At 41.2% G+C, this 15,921-nt stretch overlaps 1 protein-coding gene across 51 annotated transcripts in view; it reads right to left on the bottom strand.

Moving 5' to 3' along the window:
• The window catches only part of BRCA1 (BRCA1 DNA repair associated), a 91,641-nt gene that overhangs the window by 56,960 nt on the left and 18,760 nt on the right, over window positions 1–15,921 (bottom strand). For 12 of the 51 annotated variants that reach the window (XM_055100850.3, XM_057300188.2, XM_057300185.2 and 9 more), the window contains exons 4-11: window positions 15,621–15,698; window positions 14,035–14,123; window positions 13,288–13,427; window positions 9,060–9,165; window positions 6,535–6,580; window positions 5,144–5,220; window positions 4,046–4,162; window positions 246–334 (exon numbers count right to left, since the gene is read on the bottom strand). In XM_055100850.3, coding sequence (XP_054956825.2) covers window positions 246–334; window positions 4,046–4,162; window positions 5,144–5,220; window positions 6,535–6,580; window positions 9,060–9,165; window positions 13,288–13,427; window positions 14,035–14,123; window positions 15,621–15,698 — 742 coding nt within the window. 51 annotated transcript variants of the gene reach the window in all.

Below are 15,921 nucleotides of genomic sequence, written 5' to 3'. Positions count from 1 at the left end.
ATGCTACAATGAGCTAGGCAGTGTATGTCTAGGCCATGTGTGCGTGTGTGCATGTGTGTCAAATAAAAGGTAGTATGAGTTCCATCAAGGTGCTTACAGTCTAATTTAAGGAGACAATGAACCACAAACAATTGTGCCATTAATTCAAAGAGATGATGTCAGCAAACCTAAGAATGTGGGATACATACCACTGAATGCAAAGGACACCACACACACGCATGTGCACACACACACGCGCTTTTTACCTGAGTGGTTAAAATGTCACTCTGAGAGGATAGCCCTGAGCAGTCTTCAGAGACGCTTGTTTCACTCTCACACCCAGATGCTGCTTCACCTTAAATAACAAAAACAGAGGTTCAGATGTAAAAGCAGACTATAAACGCTGCAACTTGCTGTGTCTTTTTCTTCTCATTGGCAGGACTGGATTTACTTTCATGTCACACAAAATGATTAAATTCCTTGCTTTGGGACACTGGGATTTGCTTTTATAAAATGAAACCAGAAGTAAGTCCACCAGTAATTAGGATGTTAAAGCTCATTCAGTCAAAGATGACGTCCTAGCTGTGTGAAGGACTTTTTTCTATGAAAAGCACCTTAGGAGGAACATGTTTCAAGTTTAAGAAGCAGTTCCTTTAACTATACTTGGAAATTTGTAAGATGTGCTCCCCAAAAGCATAAACATTTAGCTCATTTCTATAAATAGACTGGGGCAAACACAAAAACCTGGTTCCAATACCTAAGTTTGAATCCATGCTTTGCTCTTCTTGATTATTTTCTTCCAAGCCCGTTCCTCTTTCTTCATCATCTGAAACCAATTCCTTGTCACTCAGACCAACTCCCTGGCTTTCAGACTGATGCCTCATTTGTTTGGAAGAACCAATCAAGAAAGGATCCTGGGTGTTTGTATTTGCAGTCAAGTCTTCCAATTCACTGCACTGTGAAGAAAACAAGCTAGCAGAACATTTTGTTTCCTCACTAAGGTGATGTTCCTGAGATGCCTTTGCCAATATTACCTGGTTACTGCAGTCATTTAAGCTATTCTTCAATGATAATAAATTCTCCTCTGTGTTCTTAGACAGACACTCGGTAGCAACGGTGCTATGCCTAGTAGACTGAGAAGGTATATTGCTTACTTTACCAAATAACAAGTGTTGGAAGCAGGGAAGCTCTTCATCCTCACTAGATAAGTTCTCTTCTGAGGACTCTAATTTCTTGGCCCCTCTTCGGTAACCCTGAGCCAAATGTGTATGGGTGAAAGGGCTAGGACTCCTGCTAAGCTCTCCTCTCTGGACGCTTTTGCTAAAAACAGCAGAACTTTCCTTAATGTCATTTTCAGCAAAACTAGTATCTTCCTTTATTTCACCATCATCTAACAGGTCATCAGGTGTCTCAGAACAAACCTGAGATGCATGACTACTTCCCATAGGCTGTTCTAAGTTATCTGAAATCAGACATGGAGAGAAATCTGTATTAACAGTCTGAACTACTTCTTCATATTCTTGCTTTTTTATTTCAGGATGCTTACAATTACTTCCAGGAAGACTTTGTTTATAGACCTCAGGTTGCAAAACCCCTAATCTAAGCATAGCATTCAATTTTGGCCCTCTGTTTCTACCTAGTTCTGCTTGAATGTTTTCATCACTGGAACCTACTTCATTAATACTGGAGCCCACTTCATTAGTACTGGAACCTACTTCATTAATATTGCTTGAGCTGGCTTCTTTAAAAAGATTTTCTCTAATGTTATTACGGCTAATTGTGCTCACTGTACTTGGAATGTTCTCATTTCCCATTTCTCTTTCAGGTGACATTGAATGTTCCTCAAAGTTTTCCTCTAGCAGGTTTTTCTTACATTTAGTTTTAACAAATGACTTGATGGGAAAAAGTGGTGGTATATGATATGGGTTTTGTAAAAGTCCATGTTTATTTGGAGTAATGAGTCCAGTTTCGTTGCCTCTGAACTGAGATGATAGACAAAACCTAGAGCCTCCTTTGATACTACATTTGGCATAATCAACTGGCTTATCTTTCTGACAAACCACAGGAAAGCCTGCAGTGATATTAACTGTCTGTACAGGCTTGATATTAGACTCATTCTTTCCTTGATTTTGTTCCTTTTGTTCACGTTCAAAAGTGACTTTTGGACTTTGTTTCTTTAAGGACCTACAGTGGGCAGAGAATGTTGCACATTCCTCTTCTGGATTTCCTGGATTTGAAAACAGAGCAAATGACTGGCGCTTTGAAACCTTGAATGTATTCTGCAAATACTGAGCATCAAGTTCACTTTCTTCCATTTCTATGCTTGTTTCCCGACTGTGGTTAACTTCATGTCCCAGTGGATACTTAAAGCCTTCTGTGTCATTTCTAGTATCTTTGGAACAACCATGAATTAGTCCCTTGGGGTTTTCAAATGCTGCACACTGACTCACACATTTATTTGGTTCTGTTTTTGCCTTCCCTAGAGTGCTAACTTCCAGTAACGAGATACTTTCCTGAGTGCCATAATCAGTACCAGGTACCAATGAAATACTGCTACTCTCTACAGATCTTTCAGTTTGCAAAACCCTTTCTCCACTTAACATGAGATCTTTGGGGTCTTCGGCATTATTAGACACTTTAACTGTTTCTAGTTTCTCTTCTTTTTCTTCTCTTGGAAGGCTAGGATTGACAAATTCTTTAAGTTCACTGGTATTTGAACAGTTAGTAAAAGAACCAGGTGCATTTGTTAACTTCAGCTCTGGGAAAGTATCGCTGTCATGTCTTTTACTTGTCTGTTCATTTGGCTTGTTACTCTTCTTGACTCCAGTTGCAGGTTCTTTATCTTCCATGAGTTGTAGGTTTCTGCTGTGCCTGACTGGCATTTGGTTGTACTTTTTTTTCTTTATCTCTTCACTGCTAGAACAACTATCAATTTGCAATTCAGTACAATTAGGTGGGCTTAGATTTCTACTGACTACTAGTTCAAGCGCATGAATATGCCTGGTAGAAGACTTCCTCCTCAGCCTATTCTTTTTAGGTGCTTTTGAATTGTGGATATTTAATTCGAGTTCCATATTGCTTATACTGCTGCTTATAGGTTCAGCTTTCGTTTTGAAAGCAGATTCTTTTTCGAGTGATTCTATTGGGTTAGGATTTTTCTCATTCTGAATAGAATCACCTTTTGTTTTATTCTCATGACCACTATTAGTAATATTCATCACTTGACCATTCTGCTCCATTTGGTTAGTTCCCTGATTTATCATTTCAGGAGTCTTTTGAACTGCCAAATCTGCTTTCTTGATAAAATCCTCAGGATGAAGGCCTGATGTAGCTCTCCTTTTACGCTTTAATTTATTTGTGAGGGGACGCTCTTGTATTATCTGTGGCTCAGTAACAAATGCTCCTATAATTAGATTTTCAGTTACATGGCTTAAGTTGGGGAGGCTTGCCTTCCTCCGATAGGTTTTCCCAAATATTTTGTCTTCAGTATTACTCTCTACTGATTTGGAGTGAACTCTTTCACTTTTACATATTAAAGCCTCATGAGGATCGCTGGCCAGTAAGTCTATTTTCTCTGAAGAACCAGAATATTCATCTACCTCATTTAGAACGTCCAATACATCAGCTACTTTGGCATTTGATTCAGACCCCCCATCATGTGAGTCATCAGAACCTAACAGTTCATCACTTCTGGAAAACCACTCATTAACTTTCTGAATGCTGCTATTTAGTGTTATCCAAGGAACATCTTCAGTATCTCTAGGATTCTCTGAGCATGGCAGTTTCTGCTTATTCCATTCTTTTCTCTCACACAGGGGATCAGCATTCAGATCTACCTTTTTTTCTGTGCTGGGAGTCCGCCTATCATTACATGTTTCCTTACTTCCAGCCCATCTGTTATGTTGGCTCCTTGCTAAGCCAGGCTGTTTGCTTTTATTACAGAATTCAGCCTTTTCTACATTCATTCTGTCTTTAGTGAGTAATAAACTGCTGTTCTCATGCTGTAATGAGCTGGCATGAGTATTTGTGCCACATGGCTCCACATGCAAGTTTGAAACAGAACTACCCTGATACTTTTCTGGATGCCTCTCAGTTGCACGCTTCTCAGTGGTGTTCAAATCATTATTACTGGGTTGATGATGTTCAGTATTTGTTACATCCGTCTCAGAAAATTCACAAGCAGCTGAAAATATACAAAAATAACAAGGTACTCAAAAACTGAATTGTCATTAAAAAAATACATACTTCATACACCTTGGAGGTGGAAATCAACCAACTGGCTATATTAGAGAAACTAACCTCATAAACTACCAAGTATACTGAAGATGTAGCTCATACTCTTTCATTTAATTCCTATTTACCTAGATTATTTCCACTTAGGATCCATTAAATTTTTAATTTCAGAATTTTCCCTATGCAGAAACCACACCTCCTATTTCTCTAACGTCTAAGAGTGAATCAAAAGCAGATTGGCCATCAGAAAACCGGTTCTGATGTACTCTAAAGATTACTGGCCATTAAGTCTACTTAATACTCTGTTCTATCTACAGACTTACCACTCCCTATATTTAAAAACCAGTAGGTAAAAGATGAAACACAAATACACCAATTAAAAGTAAAGGGCAGGCCAGGCACAGTGGCTCAAGCCTGTAACTGCAGCACTTTGGGAGGCTGAAGTGGGCAGACTGCTTGAGTCCAGGAGTTTGAGACCAGCCTCGGTAACATGGTGAAACCCCATCTCTATAAAACCACAAAAAATTAACCGGGTGTGGTGGCATGCGCCTGTAGTCCCAGCTACTCAGGAGGCTGAAGTGGGAGGATAGCTTGAGCCTTGGAGGTGGAGGTTGCAGTGAGCCAAGATTGCATCACTGCACTCCAGCCTGGGCAACAGAGTGAGACCCCACCTCAAAAAAAAAAAAAAAAAAAAAAAAAAAGAAAGGGCAACAATCAGTTACAGAAGGTCTTATTATAGCTACATTAGTCTAGTACCATTTAAATCTATCAGACCATACCACGACATTTGACAAAGAATGATACTCTAACTCTGCCAAGAGATTTTGTGGGTTGTAAAGGTCCCAAATGGTCTTCGGAATAATCTAATTACAGTACTGTATCTACCCACTCTCTTTTCAGTGCCTGTTAAGTTGGCAAACTTTGCCATTACCCTTTTTTGCAGAATCCAAACTGATTTCATTCCTGGTTCCTTGAGGGGTGATTTGTAACAATTCTTGATCTCCCACACTATAGGGAAAAGACAGAGTCCTAATAAGAAACACTAGTTACATGTATGCAGAACTGTCAAATGACCAAGATCAAACATTTTAGCTCTTTCGATTACAGAAAGCTGACCAATCTTATTTAGTTAGTGAAAGCTGCTCTCTCCTTTAGAAACTTCTAGTTGAAATGAAATGGTTGCTGGGCACGGTGGCTCAAGCCTGTAATTCCAGCACTTTGAGAGGCTGAGGCGGGTGGACCACTTGAGGTCATGAGTTCAAGACCAGCCTGGCCAACATGGTGAAACCCCATCTCTACTAAAAATACAAAAATTAGCCGGGTGTGGTGGCGCGCGCCTGTAGTCCCAGCTACTAGAGAGGCTGAGGCAGGAGTATGGCTTCAACCTGGGAGGCAGACGTTGCGGAGAGGTGAGATCACACCTCTGTACTCCAGCCTGGGCAACAGAGCAAGACTCTGTCTCAAAAAAAAAAAAAGAAAGAAAGAAAGAAATGGAATGGTCAATTAACCGGGCATGGTGGTGTATACCTGTAGTCCCAGCTACTCGTGAGATTGAGACAGGAGAATCGCTTGAACCAGGGAGTTGGAGATTGCAGTGAGCCGAGATGGCGCCACTACACTCCATCCTGGCAACAGGGCAAGACCCCGTCTCCAAAAAAAAAAAAAAAAACCTGGGTCAAGCAATAATTCCTAAGGAAGGTAGGTAACATATTTGGGGCTGCTTGTAGTTTATTATATAACATACAGACAAAGCTTGAGAGATATGTGGAAATAAGGAACAGAGGAAAGAAAGAGTTGAAAATGAAGTCCTTGAACATTTTCATCAGTCACAATTACTGCTGTGTCAATATTACTGTATATGAGGAACTTAGAGAACAATCTGCTAGAAGCAAGCATGTGCAGAGTTCTACTGTTATCCTAAATTCCTTTGGACAGTGCTAATAACTAAATCCAACAAACAAAAAGGGTATTTCCTCCACTATAAAATGAGAGAACTAAACTAGATGATCTCTAAGGTTTCTTCCAATACCATGATTCTAGTCTGGAGAAACACCAGCCTACTTGAGGGAGGAAGGTGGGAAGAGGGAGAAATTCAGAAAGAAAGCAAACAAAAAACTGTGGGGTATGCTTAGTACCCGGATGATGAAAAAAATCTGTACACCAAATCCCAAGTCGTGTGTTTACCTATATAACAAACTGCACATACATCCCTGAACCTAAAATAAAAGTTAAAATATTTTTAAAAAGAGAGAAACATCAATCCTTAATATTAACTAAATAGGAAAATACCAGCTTCATAGACAAAGGTTCTCTTTGACTCACCTGCAATAAGTTGCCTTATTAACGGTATCTTCAGAAGAATCAGATCCTAAAAAATTTCCCCCCAAAAAATAAATCAATAAAAGTTTTCTTAATTAAAAGGGTTAAAAAAATGTACTTGTTGAAAAACAGATATTCAACTAGAAATATTTACTGAGCATCTACTGTGGCAGGTACAATGCTAGTTAAGCTAGTATGTAATACAGAGAAGTGGTTAAAGGCACGGGCTTCGCCAGGCACAGTGGCTCTCACCTGTAATCCCAGCACTTGAGGAGGCCGAGATGGGTGGATTATTTGAGGTTAGGAGTTCAAGACCAGCCTGGCCAACAAAGTGAGACCCCCGTTTCTACTGAAAACAAAAACAAAAACAAAAAAAAAGCACAGGCTCTGACATCTAACTTCCTAGGTTTGAATCATGGCTCAGCCACTTACTAGGTTTAATACCTTGGAAAAATTTCATAACCTCTCTGTGCCTTAATTTTCTCATCTGTAAAATAAGTATAATAGGAACAATCTCAGAGGTCTGACAAGCATCTAATGAGTTATACAAGAAAAGCACAATAGTGCCTGGAATATAGTTAAGTGCTCCTAAATATCAACTACTATAACTATTTTTACAATGCCTGTTGTCTAGGAATTTATGATCATAAGGGGGGAAAACAGTAAGTGTTATGATAAATAGATGGTGGTGCCTGGGAGCTCAAAAGATGGCTACCCTTTTTAATTATAAATATATTCTAAAAGAAAATCCAATTTGAGAGCCCAGTTTGAATTCTGAGCTCAGCAGCTCTTTTTTTTTTTTTTTTGGAGGTCTTGCTCTGTCACCCAGGTTGGAGTGCAGTGGCATGATCATAGCTCACTACAGCCTCAAACTCCTGGGTTCAATCTATCCACTCACCTCTGCTTCCTGAGTAGCTGGGACTACAGATGCACACCACCACACCCAGCTAATTTAAAAAAGAAATTTTTTTGTAGAGATGAGGTCTTGCTATGTTGCCCAGGCTGGTCTCAAACTCCTGGCTTCAAGCAATCCTCTGCCACTGCTGAGATTACAGATGTGAGCTACTATGCTGGCCTCAACTCTTCTTTTTATAAGCTTAAAAAAATTTATTATTTTTAAAAATTATTATTTTTTTGAGATGGAGTCTCACTCTATTGCCCAGGCTGGAGTGCAGTGGTGTAGTGTTGGCTCATTGTAACCTCCGCCTCCCTGGTTCAAGCGATTCTCCTGCCTCAGCCTCCCAAATAGCTGGGATTACAAGCATGTGCTACCACACCCAGCTAATTTTTTTTTTTTTTTTGTATTTTTAGTAAAGAGGGGTTTCACCAGGTTATCCAGGCTGGTCTCGAACTCTGACCTCAGGTGATCTACCTGCCTCAGCCTCCCAAAGTGTTGGGATTACAGGCATGAGCCACCGCACCTGGCCAAAAATGTATTATTATTTTAAAAATAGAGACAGGGTTCCCCTATGTTGGCCAGGCTGGTCTTAAACTCGTGGACTCAACCAATCCTTCTGCCTCGGTCTTCCAAAGCGTTAGGATTACAGGCACGAGCCATCCTGCCCAGCCAAGATTCAGCTCTTTTTTTTTTTTTTTGAGATGGAGTTTCACTCTTGTTGCCTAGGCTGGAGTGCAATGGTGCAATCTTGGCTCACCGCAACCTCCGCCTGCTGGGTTCAAGCGATTCTCCTGCCTCAGCCTCCTGAGTAGCTGGGATTACAGGCATAAGCCACCACCCTGGCTAATTTTTTTTTTTAGTAGAGATGGGGTTTCTCCATGTTGGTCAGGCTGGTCTTGAACTCCCGACCTCAGGTGATCCGCCCACCTCAGCCTCCCAAAGTGCTGGGATTACAGGCGTGAGCCACCGTGCCTGGCGATTCAGCTCTTCTTAAAAGGCTTCCTCATCTAGTACAATTTATCTTGGAACTAAATACTGTAGCAATCCATCATGTTTTTTCTTATTGCTACTCTCCATCTTTCCAAAACATATTTACACATATTTAAAACCAGATATTCTTTCTTTTGCTCTCTTTTTTTTTTTTAGATGGAGTTTCGCTATTTTTGCCCAGGCTGGAGTGCAATGGTGCGATCTCGGTTCACCACAAGCTCCGCCTCCCGGGTTCAAGTGATTCTCCTGCCTCAGCCTCCCGAGTAGCTGGGATTACAGGTATGTGCCACCACATCTGGCTAATTTTGTATTTTTTGGTACAGACAGAGTTTCTCCATGTTGGCTAGGCTGGTCTCGAACTCCCGACCTCAGGTGATCCGCCCACTTTGGCCTCCCAAAGTGCTGGGATTACAGGTGTGAGCCACCGTGCCTGGCCTCTTTTGCTCCCTTTTTAAAGTAAGATTCTTCAAGGTGGGAACTGCATCTTTTACATTATTTATAACTCACCATAGGGCTCATAAAATTCACTTCCCAAAGCTGCCTACCACAAATACAAATTATGACCAAGATTTTTGGCAAAACTATAAGATACGGAATCCAACAATTATTATTAAATACTTAAAAAACCTGAGACCCTTACCCAATTCAATGTAGACAGACTTCTTTTGAGGTTGTATCCGCTGCTTTGTCCTCAGAGTTCTCACAGTTCCAAGGTTAGAGAGTTGGACACTGAGACTGGTTTCCTGCTAAACAGTATGGTAAAGAACAGTCAAGCAATTGTTGGCCAGTTCTGTGCTTTTCCTCCTGAAGAGAAACTTGACACCATGGACAAAATAAATTGACCATCATCAGTCAGCTAACATGTACGATGCCTGGAAAAAATGCCCAGGAATTTACACACTAAAATGTCTGGGGCTGGGAGCGGTAGCTCATGCCTATAATCCCAGCACTTTGGGAGGCTGGAGCAGGACTGCTTGAGGCCAGGAGTTCAAGACCAGCATAAGCAACAGAGTGAGACCCAGTCTCTACAAAATAATAGTAGTAGTAATAATAAAATGTGTGGGATATGTGTGATTTGAATATTTTTTTTCTGTTGTCTTAAATTTTTCAAACCTGATTATGTATTATTTGTGTAATTTTTGAAGTATTAATATAGCATATTTTGAAGCTGATACTTGATATACATTCCAATCACATCTGATAACTTTTTTTTTTGTTTTGGGGGGTGTACAGAGTCCTGCTCTGTCACCCAGGCTGGAGTGCAGTGGCACAATCTCAGCTCACTGCAACCTCCGCCTCCTAAGTTCAAGAGATTCTCCTGCCTCAGCCTCCTGAGTAGCTGGGACTACAAGCGCGTGCAACTATGCCTGGCTAATTTGTGTGTGTGTGTGTGTATATATACATATATGTGTGTGTGTGTGTGTGTATATATATATATTACATATATATATGTAATCCCAGAACTTTGGGATATATGTATATATATATATATTTTTTTTTGAGACAGAATCTTGCTCTGTTGCCAGGCTAGAGTGCAGTGGCATGATCTTGGCACACTGCAACCTCCACCTCCCTGGTTCAGTTGATTCTCCTGCCTCAGCCTCCCGAGTAGCTGGGACTACAGGCGCACGCCACCACGCCTAGTTAATTTTTGTATTTTTAGTAGAGACAGGTTTCGCCATGTTGGCCAGGCTGGTCTCACACTCCTGACCTCAGGTGATCTGCCTGCCTCGGCCTCCCAAAGTGCTGGGATTACAGCCATGAGCCACCGTGCCTGGCCAACAACATTTTTATAAAGGATAAATGATGACAATAAAACCCCAGCACTCCTAAGAACATTTAGTATAGGAACGAGTATTTAAAAGCCCAACATTACTTTTTTTTTCCTTCCTTTTTAGCTCTATATCTTTTGAAAAATGAATGCTGGTACTATGAGAACTACTTTTATTTTATTTGTATTTTTTTAGACAGAGTCTTGTTCTGTTGCCCAGGCTGGAGCGTGGTGGCGTGATCTCGGTTCACTGCAACCTCTGTCTCCTGGGTTCAAGTGATCCTCCCACCTCAGCCTCCCAAGGAGCTGGGACTACAAGCCCACGCCACCATGCCTGGCTAATTTTTGTATTTTTTGTAGTGATGGGGTTTCACCACATTGCCCAGGCTGGTCTTGAACTCTAGGACTCAAGAGATCCACCCGCCTTGGCCTCCCAAAGTGCTGGGATTACAGGCAAGAGCCACTGTGCCCAGCTAGAACAATTACTTTTTTTTCTTTTTTGAGACAGAGTCTCATTCTACGGCCCAGGCTGGAGTGCAGTGGCGCGATCTTGGCTCGCTGCAACCTCCGCGTCCTAGGTTCAAGCAATTCTTGTGCCTCCGCCTCCCGAGTAGCTGGGATTACAGGCACGTGCCACCACACCCAGCTAATTTTTGTATTTTTAGTAGAGATGGGTTTCACCATGTTGGCCAGGCTGGTCTCAAACTCCTGACCTCAAATTATCTGCCTGCCTCAGCCTCCCGAAGTGCTGGGATTACAGGTGCAAGCTACTACGCCCAGCCCCAGAATGATTACTTTTTAAGATCTCCATCATTCATGCACATATAAGTAACAACAGAGCAAATCACTACATTTTCTTTAACAATTACACCTTTTAAGTTCAAGTAATTTTCCCTTTTTTTAAAAGATAGGGTCTCAGTCACCTGCGCTGGAGTCCAGTGGCACAGTCATAGCTCAACTGCAGCCTTGACTCTCTATGTTAAAGCAATGCTCCAGCCTCAGCCTCCCAAGTAGCTAGGACCACAGGTGCATACCACCACGCCCAGCTAAGTTTTTTTTTTTTTTTTTTTTTTTGAGACAGAGTCTCACTCTGTCGCCTAGGCTGGATCGCAGTGGCGGGATCTCGGCTCACTGCAAGCTCCGCCTCCCGGGTTCATGCTATTCTCCTGCCTCAGCCTCCCGAGTAGCTGGGACTACAGGAGTCCGCCATCACGCTCAGCTAATTTTTTTGTGTTTTTAGTAGAGACGGGCTTTCACCGTGTGAGCCAGGATAGTCTTGATCTCCTCACCTCGTGATCCACTTGACTCGGCCTCCCAAAGTGCTGGGATTATAGGCGTGAAGCTTTTTTTTTTTTTTGAGACGGAGTCTCGCTCTGTCGCCAGGCTGGAGTGCAGTGGCGCAATCTCGGCTCACTGCAACCTCCGACTCTCAGGTTCAAGTGATTCTTCAGCCTCAGCCTCTGGAGTAGCTGGGATTACAGGCACGTGCCACCACACTCAGCTAATTTTTGTATTTTTAGTAGAGACCGGGTTTCACCATGTTGGCCAGGGTGGTCTCAATCTCCTGACCTCATGATCCACTGGCCTCAGCCTCCCAGGGTGCTGGGATTGCAGGTGTTAGCCACCGCACCCAGCCAGTTTTTTTTTTTTTTTTTGCAACTAGATCTTGCTTTGCCGCCCACGCTGAAGTGCAGTGGAGTGATCATAGCTCACTGTAGTCTACATCTCCTGGACTCAAGTGATCCTTCTGTCTCAGCTTCCCAAGTAGCTGGGACTACAGGCACACACCACCATGCCCAGATAATTTAAAAAAACTTTTAATATAGACAAGGACTTGCTATGTTGCCCAAACTGGTCTTGAACTCCTGAGCTCAGGCAATCCCCAAGCCTCCTAGTGCTGGAATTACAGACGTGAGCCACGGCACCCAGCTACTTTTTTTTTTTTTTTTTTAATTGCAGAGACAGTGTCTCACTGTGTTGCACAAGCTGGGCTCAAAGGACCTCCTACCTCAGCCTCCCAAAGTGTTGGGATTATAGGCATGAGCCATGGCACCCAGCTGAAGTAATTTCCAAATGCTTAAAAATATCAGTGACCTTATGGCTATTTTAGATAAGCATCACAGAGCAGATAAAGCTCCAAAGCAAGGAAGGGCCTATAAGAGCTCTCTTTTTTGGCCAGGCTTGGTGGCTCACGCCTGTAATCCCAGCACTCTGGGAGGCCAAGGAGGGTGGATCACCTGAGGTCAGGAGTTCGAGACCAGCCTGACCAATATGGTGAAACCCCGACTCTACTAAAATTACAAAAATTAGCCAGGTCTGGTGTCGTACCCCTGTAGTCCCAACTACTCAGGAGGCTGAGGCAGGAGAATCACTTGAACCTGGGAGGCGGAGGTTGCAGTGAGCTGACATTGTGTCACTGCGCTCCAGCCTGGGCGACAGAGCGAGACTCTGTCTCAAAAAAAAAAAAAAGAAATCTGTCTTTTTGGTGTATCTGATGGGGATCTTGCTATGTTGCCTGGGCTGGTCTCAAACCTGGACTCAAGTGATCCTCCCATTTCAGCCTCCTAAGTAGCTGGGATTATAGGTACATTCACCTCACCTGGCTGTAAGGTCTCTCTCTTGATTATATCAGGTACCCTGACCTTCTCTGAACTCTAACTGATTAGAACACTTGTCTAACCACTTAATATACCATCTTTCCTTCTTCACTAACTTTTTATATAAATCTATGAGCATCTAGCACATTCACTAACATATTCACAATGCTCAATAAAGAGATGTTGCCAGAATAAATGAAAATGGTTTTACCGGCCGGGCACAGTGGCTCACACCTGTAATCCCAGCAATTTGGGGAGCCGAGGTGGGTGGATCACCTGAGGTTAGGAGTTCGAGACCAGCTTGGCCAACATGATGAAACCCCGTCTCTACTAAAAATACAAAAATTAGCCTGGCATGGTGGCGCGTGCCTGTAATCCCAGCTACTAAGGGGGCTAAGGCAGGAGGACTGCTTCTAGCCTGGGCCACAGAGCAAGACTCCATCTCAAAAAAAAAAAAAAAAAGAAAAGAAGAAGAAGAAGAAGAAAACAAATGGTTTTACCAAGGAAGGATTTTCAGGTTCACTCTGTAGAAGTCTTTTGGCACGGTTTCTGTAGCCCATACTTTGGATGATAGAAACTTCATCTTTTAGATGTTCAGGAGAGTTATTTTCCTTTTTTGCAAAATTATAACTGTTTGCATCTGTAAAATACAAGGGAAAACATTATGTTTGCAGTTAGAGAAAAATGTATGAATTATAATCAAAGAAACCAAGAGAAACCCTATGTATGCTCTTTGTTGTGTTAAGACAATGCATTAAGGTTACCTGTGATTTTTTTAAAAAAATCAAATTTTAAAAAATCAACTGGAAATTTTACTCCTAGGAAACAAAAACAAATACACAGACCATCAAAGTTATTTAGAGTCCTTGTTTTTTACCTTAACACTAAGAAATTTGCCTATCAATACTGTATTTCACTAAAGCTAAGACACCAACAATGTAAGTTGCACTATTATTTTCTGTATCACTAAGAAAGAAAGCACACAAATTAAACAAATGACACACCCTCAATAGTAAAATGTTCCCAATTTCAGAGATGTTAAGATGTGAAAAATGTGCACCTTACGATTGATAAAATAAGGTGTGAGACCAGTGGGAGTAATTTTTAAAAAATAGATTACAGATACAGAACTAAAATTAACCTAGACTAAAAGGTCTTATCACCACGTCATAGAAAGTAATTGTGCAAACTTCCTGAGTTTTCATGGACAGCACTTGAGTGTCATTCTTGGGATATTCAACACTTACACTCCAAACCTGTGTCAAGCTGAAAAGCACAAATGATTTTCAATAGCTCTTCAACAAGTTGACTAAATCTCGTACTTTCTTGTAGGCTCCTGAAATTAAATTGTTTGAGAAACACACTCAGCAAGTGATTATCAACCTTTTAAGGACACTAAAATAAGAAAAGACATGTAAACAAATAAAAATAAGATGCAGCAACAGTAGAAAACCTCTATAATCAATACATCATTGACATCTGTATAAACTGTGTAACGGCAGTGATTTAGTAACTTTTTGTCATTCATTTAAGCCTACCAAATGCCTAAAATTATCTGATATAATACTGCCCTAAATCCACAGCAGATATAATGCATTGCATAGAAAACTAGAGTACTTTTTTTTTGTTTAATTTAGAGACAGGGTCTTGCTCTATTGCCCAGGCTAGCATGCAGTGCCACAATCATAGCTCACTGCAGCCTCAGACTTCTTTACTCAAGCTATCCTCCCACTATAGCCTCCCAAGTAGCTAGGACTATGGGCATATGCCACCATGTACATTTATTTATTTATTTTGTTGGTAGTGATGGGGTCTCACTATGTTGCCCAGGCTGATTTCAAACTCCTGGCCTCAAGCAATCATCCCACCTCAGCCTCCTAGAGTGCTAGGGTTATAGGCATGAGCAATCACATCCTGCTGAGCTTACTGTTCTTAACATCTGAACCCTGCCCAATCCCTCACTTAGTTCTGCCTCTCAAGGATTTCTGTCAAATTATGATTATATTTCTTTGAAAACACATAGATAACAATGTCCAAAGGGAGATTTGGGTTTAGTAAAGTGGAATTAAAGCACAATTCATTCATTCCTTTAAGCATCTGAGTGCCTACTATGTACCAAACTTAGGAAAAACAGTGTTGAGACAGACAAAGTAACTACTCTCATAGGATTTACATTGTAGCAGAAGAGATACACAATATATAAATACATTGTGTTTGTGTAAATAATTAGATAGAAATAAACACACACCTGTGAACCCCAGCACTTTGGGAGGCCGAGGTGGGCAGATCACCTGAGCTCAGGAGTTACCAGCCTGGGCAACATGGTAAAACCTCATCTCTACAAAAAATACAAAAATTGGCCAGGCATGGTAGCGTGTGCCTGTAGTCCCAGCTATTTGGGAGGCTAAGGCAGGAAGAGGCTGGGAGACAGAGCCTACAGTGAGCCGAGATCACGCCACTGCACTCCAGCCTCAGTGACAGAGCAGGACCCTGTCTTAAAAAAAAAAAAAAAAGAAAAGGAAACACAATCAAAAATATAAAAACAAGATTAACAGACAATGGGGGCACGGCGATACAGCCCTACTTTACATAAGTCTGCAAGTTTTTACACTAGAAGCATTAGAGAAAGGCAGTAAGTTCCTAATACCTGTATAAGGCAGATGTCCCATAAAACTTTCAGGAAAATAACTTTGGAAATAATTTACTGTGTGCTAAAAACTCTTTTATAAATTTTTCTGATGAATGGTTTTATAGGAACGCTATGTTATTAAATAATTTCTACTTTTTCCTACTGTTGTTGCTCCCAACCTAGCATCATTACCAAATTATATACCTTTTGGTTATATCATTCTTACATAAAGGACACTGTGAAGGCCCTTTCTTCTGGTTGAGAAGTTTCAGCATGCAAAATCTATAAATTATAAAGAAAGAAAGAACAATTTAATTTACTTCCTTTTGTAGAAAGAATACTCAAAAGGCAAATAGCCATGAAAAGATAATCTCACAACTGCCCTTAAGAGCCATTTAAAAAGTAATGGCAGGTGAATTACAAGCAATAGTTTCCTAATTGTTTTTGGATGCTGCATAAGCAAAAACCTAAACTACATAAGCAATGATCTATGAAAACTGAACTT

The sequence above is a fragment of the Pan paniscus genome, chromosome 19 (assembly GCF_029289425.2).
Source record: "Pan paniscus chromosome 19, NHGRI_mPanPan1-v2.0_pri, whole genome shotgun sequence".
NCBI classification, from domain to species: domain Eukaryota; kingdom Metazoa; phylum Chordata; class Mammalia; order Primates; family Hominidae; genus Pan; species Pan paniscus.
Note: the sequence above shows the minus strand (reverse complement) of the source record. Positions and strands in the feature narration are given on the sequence as shown.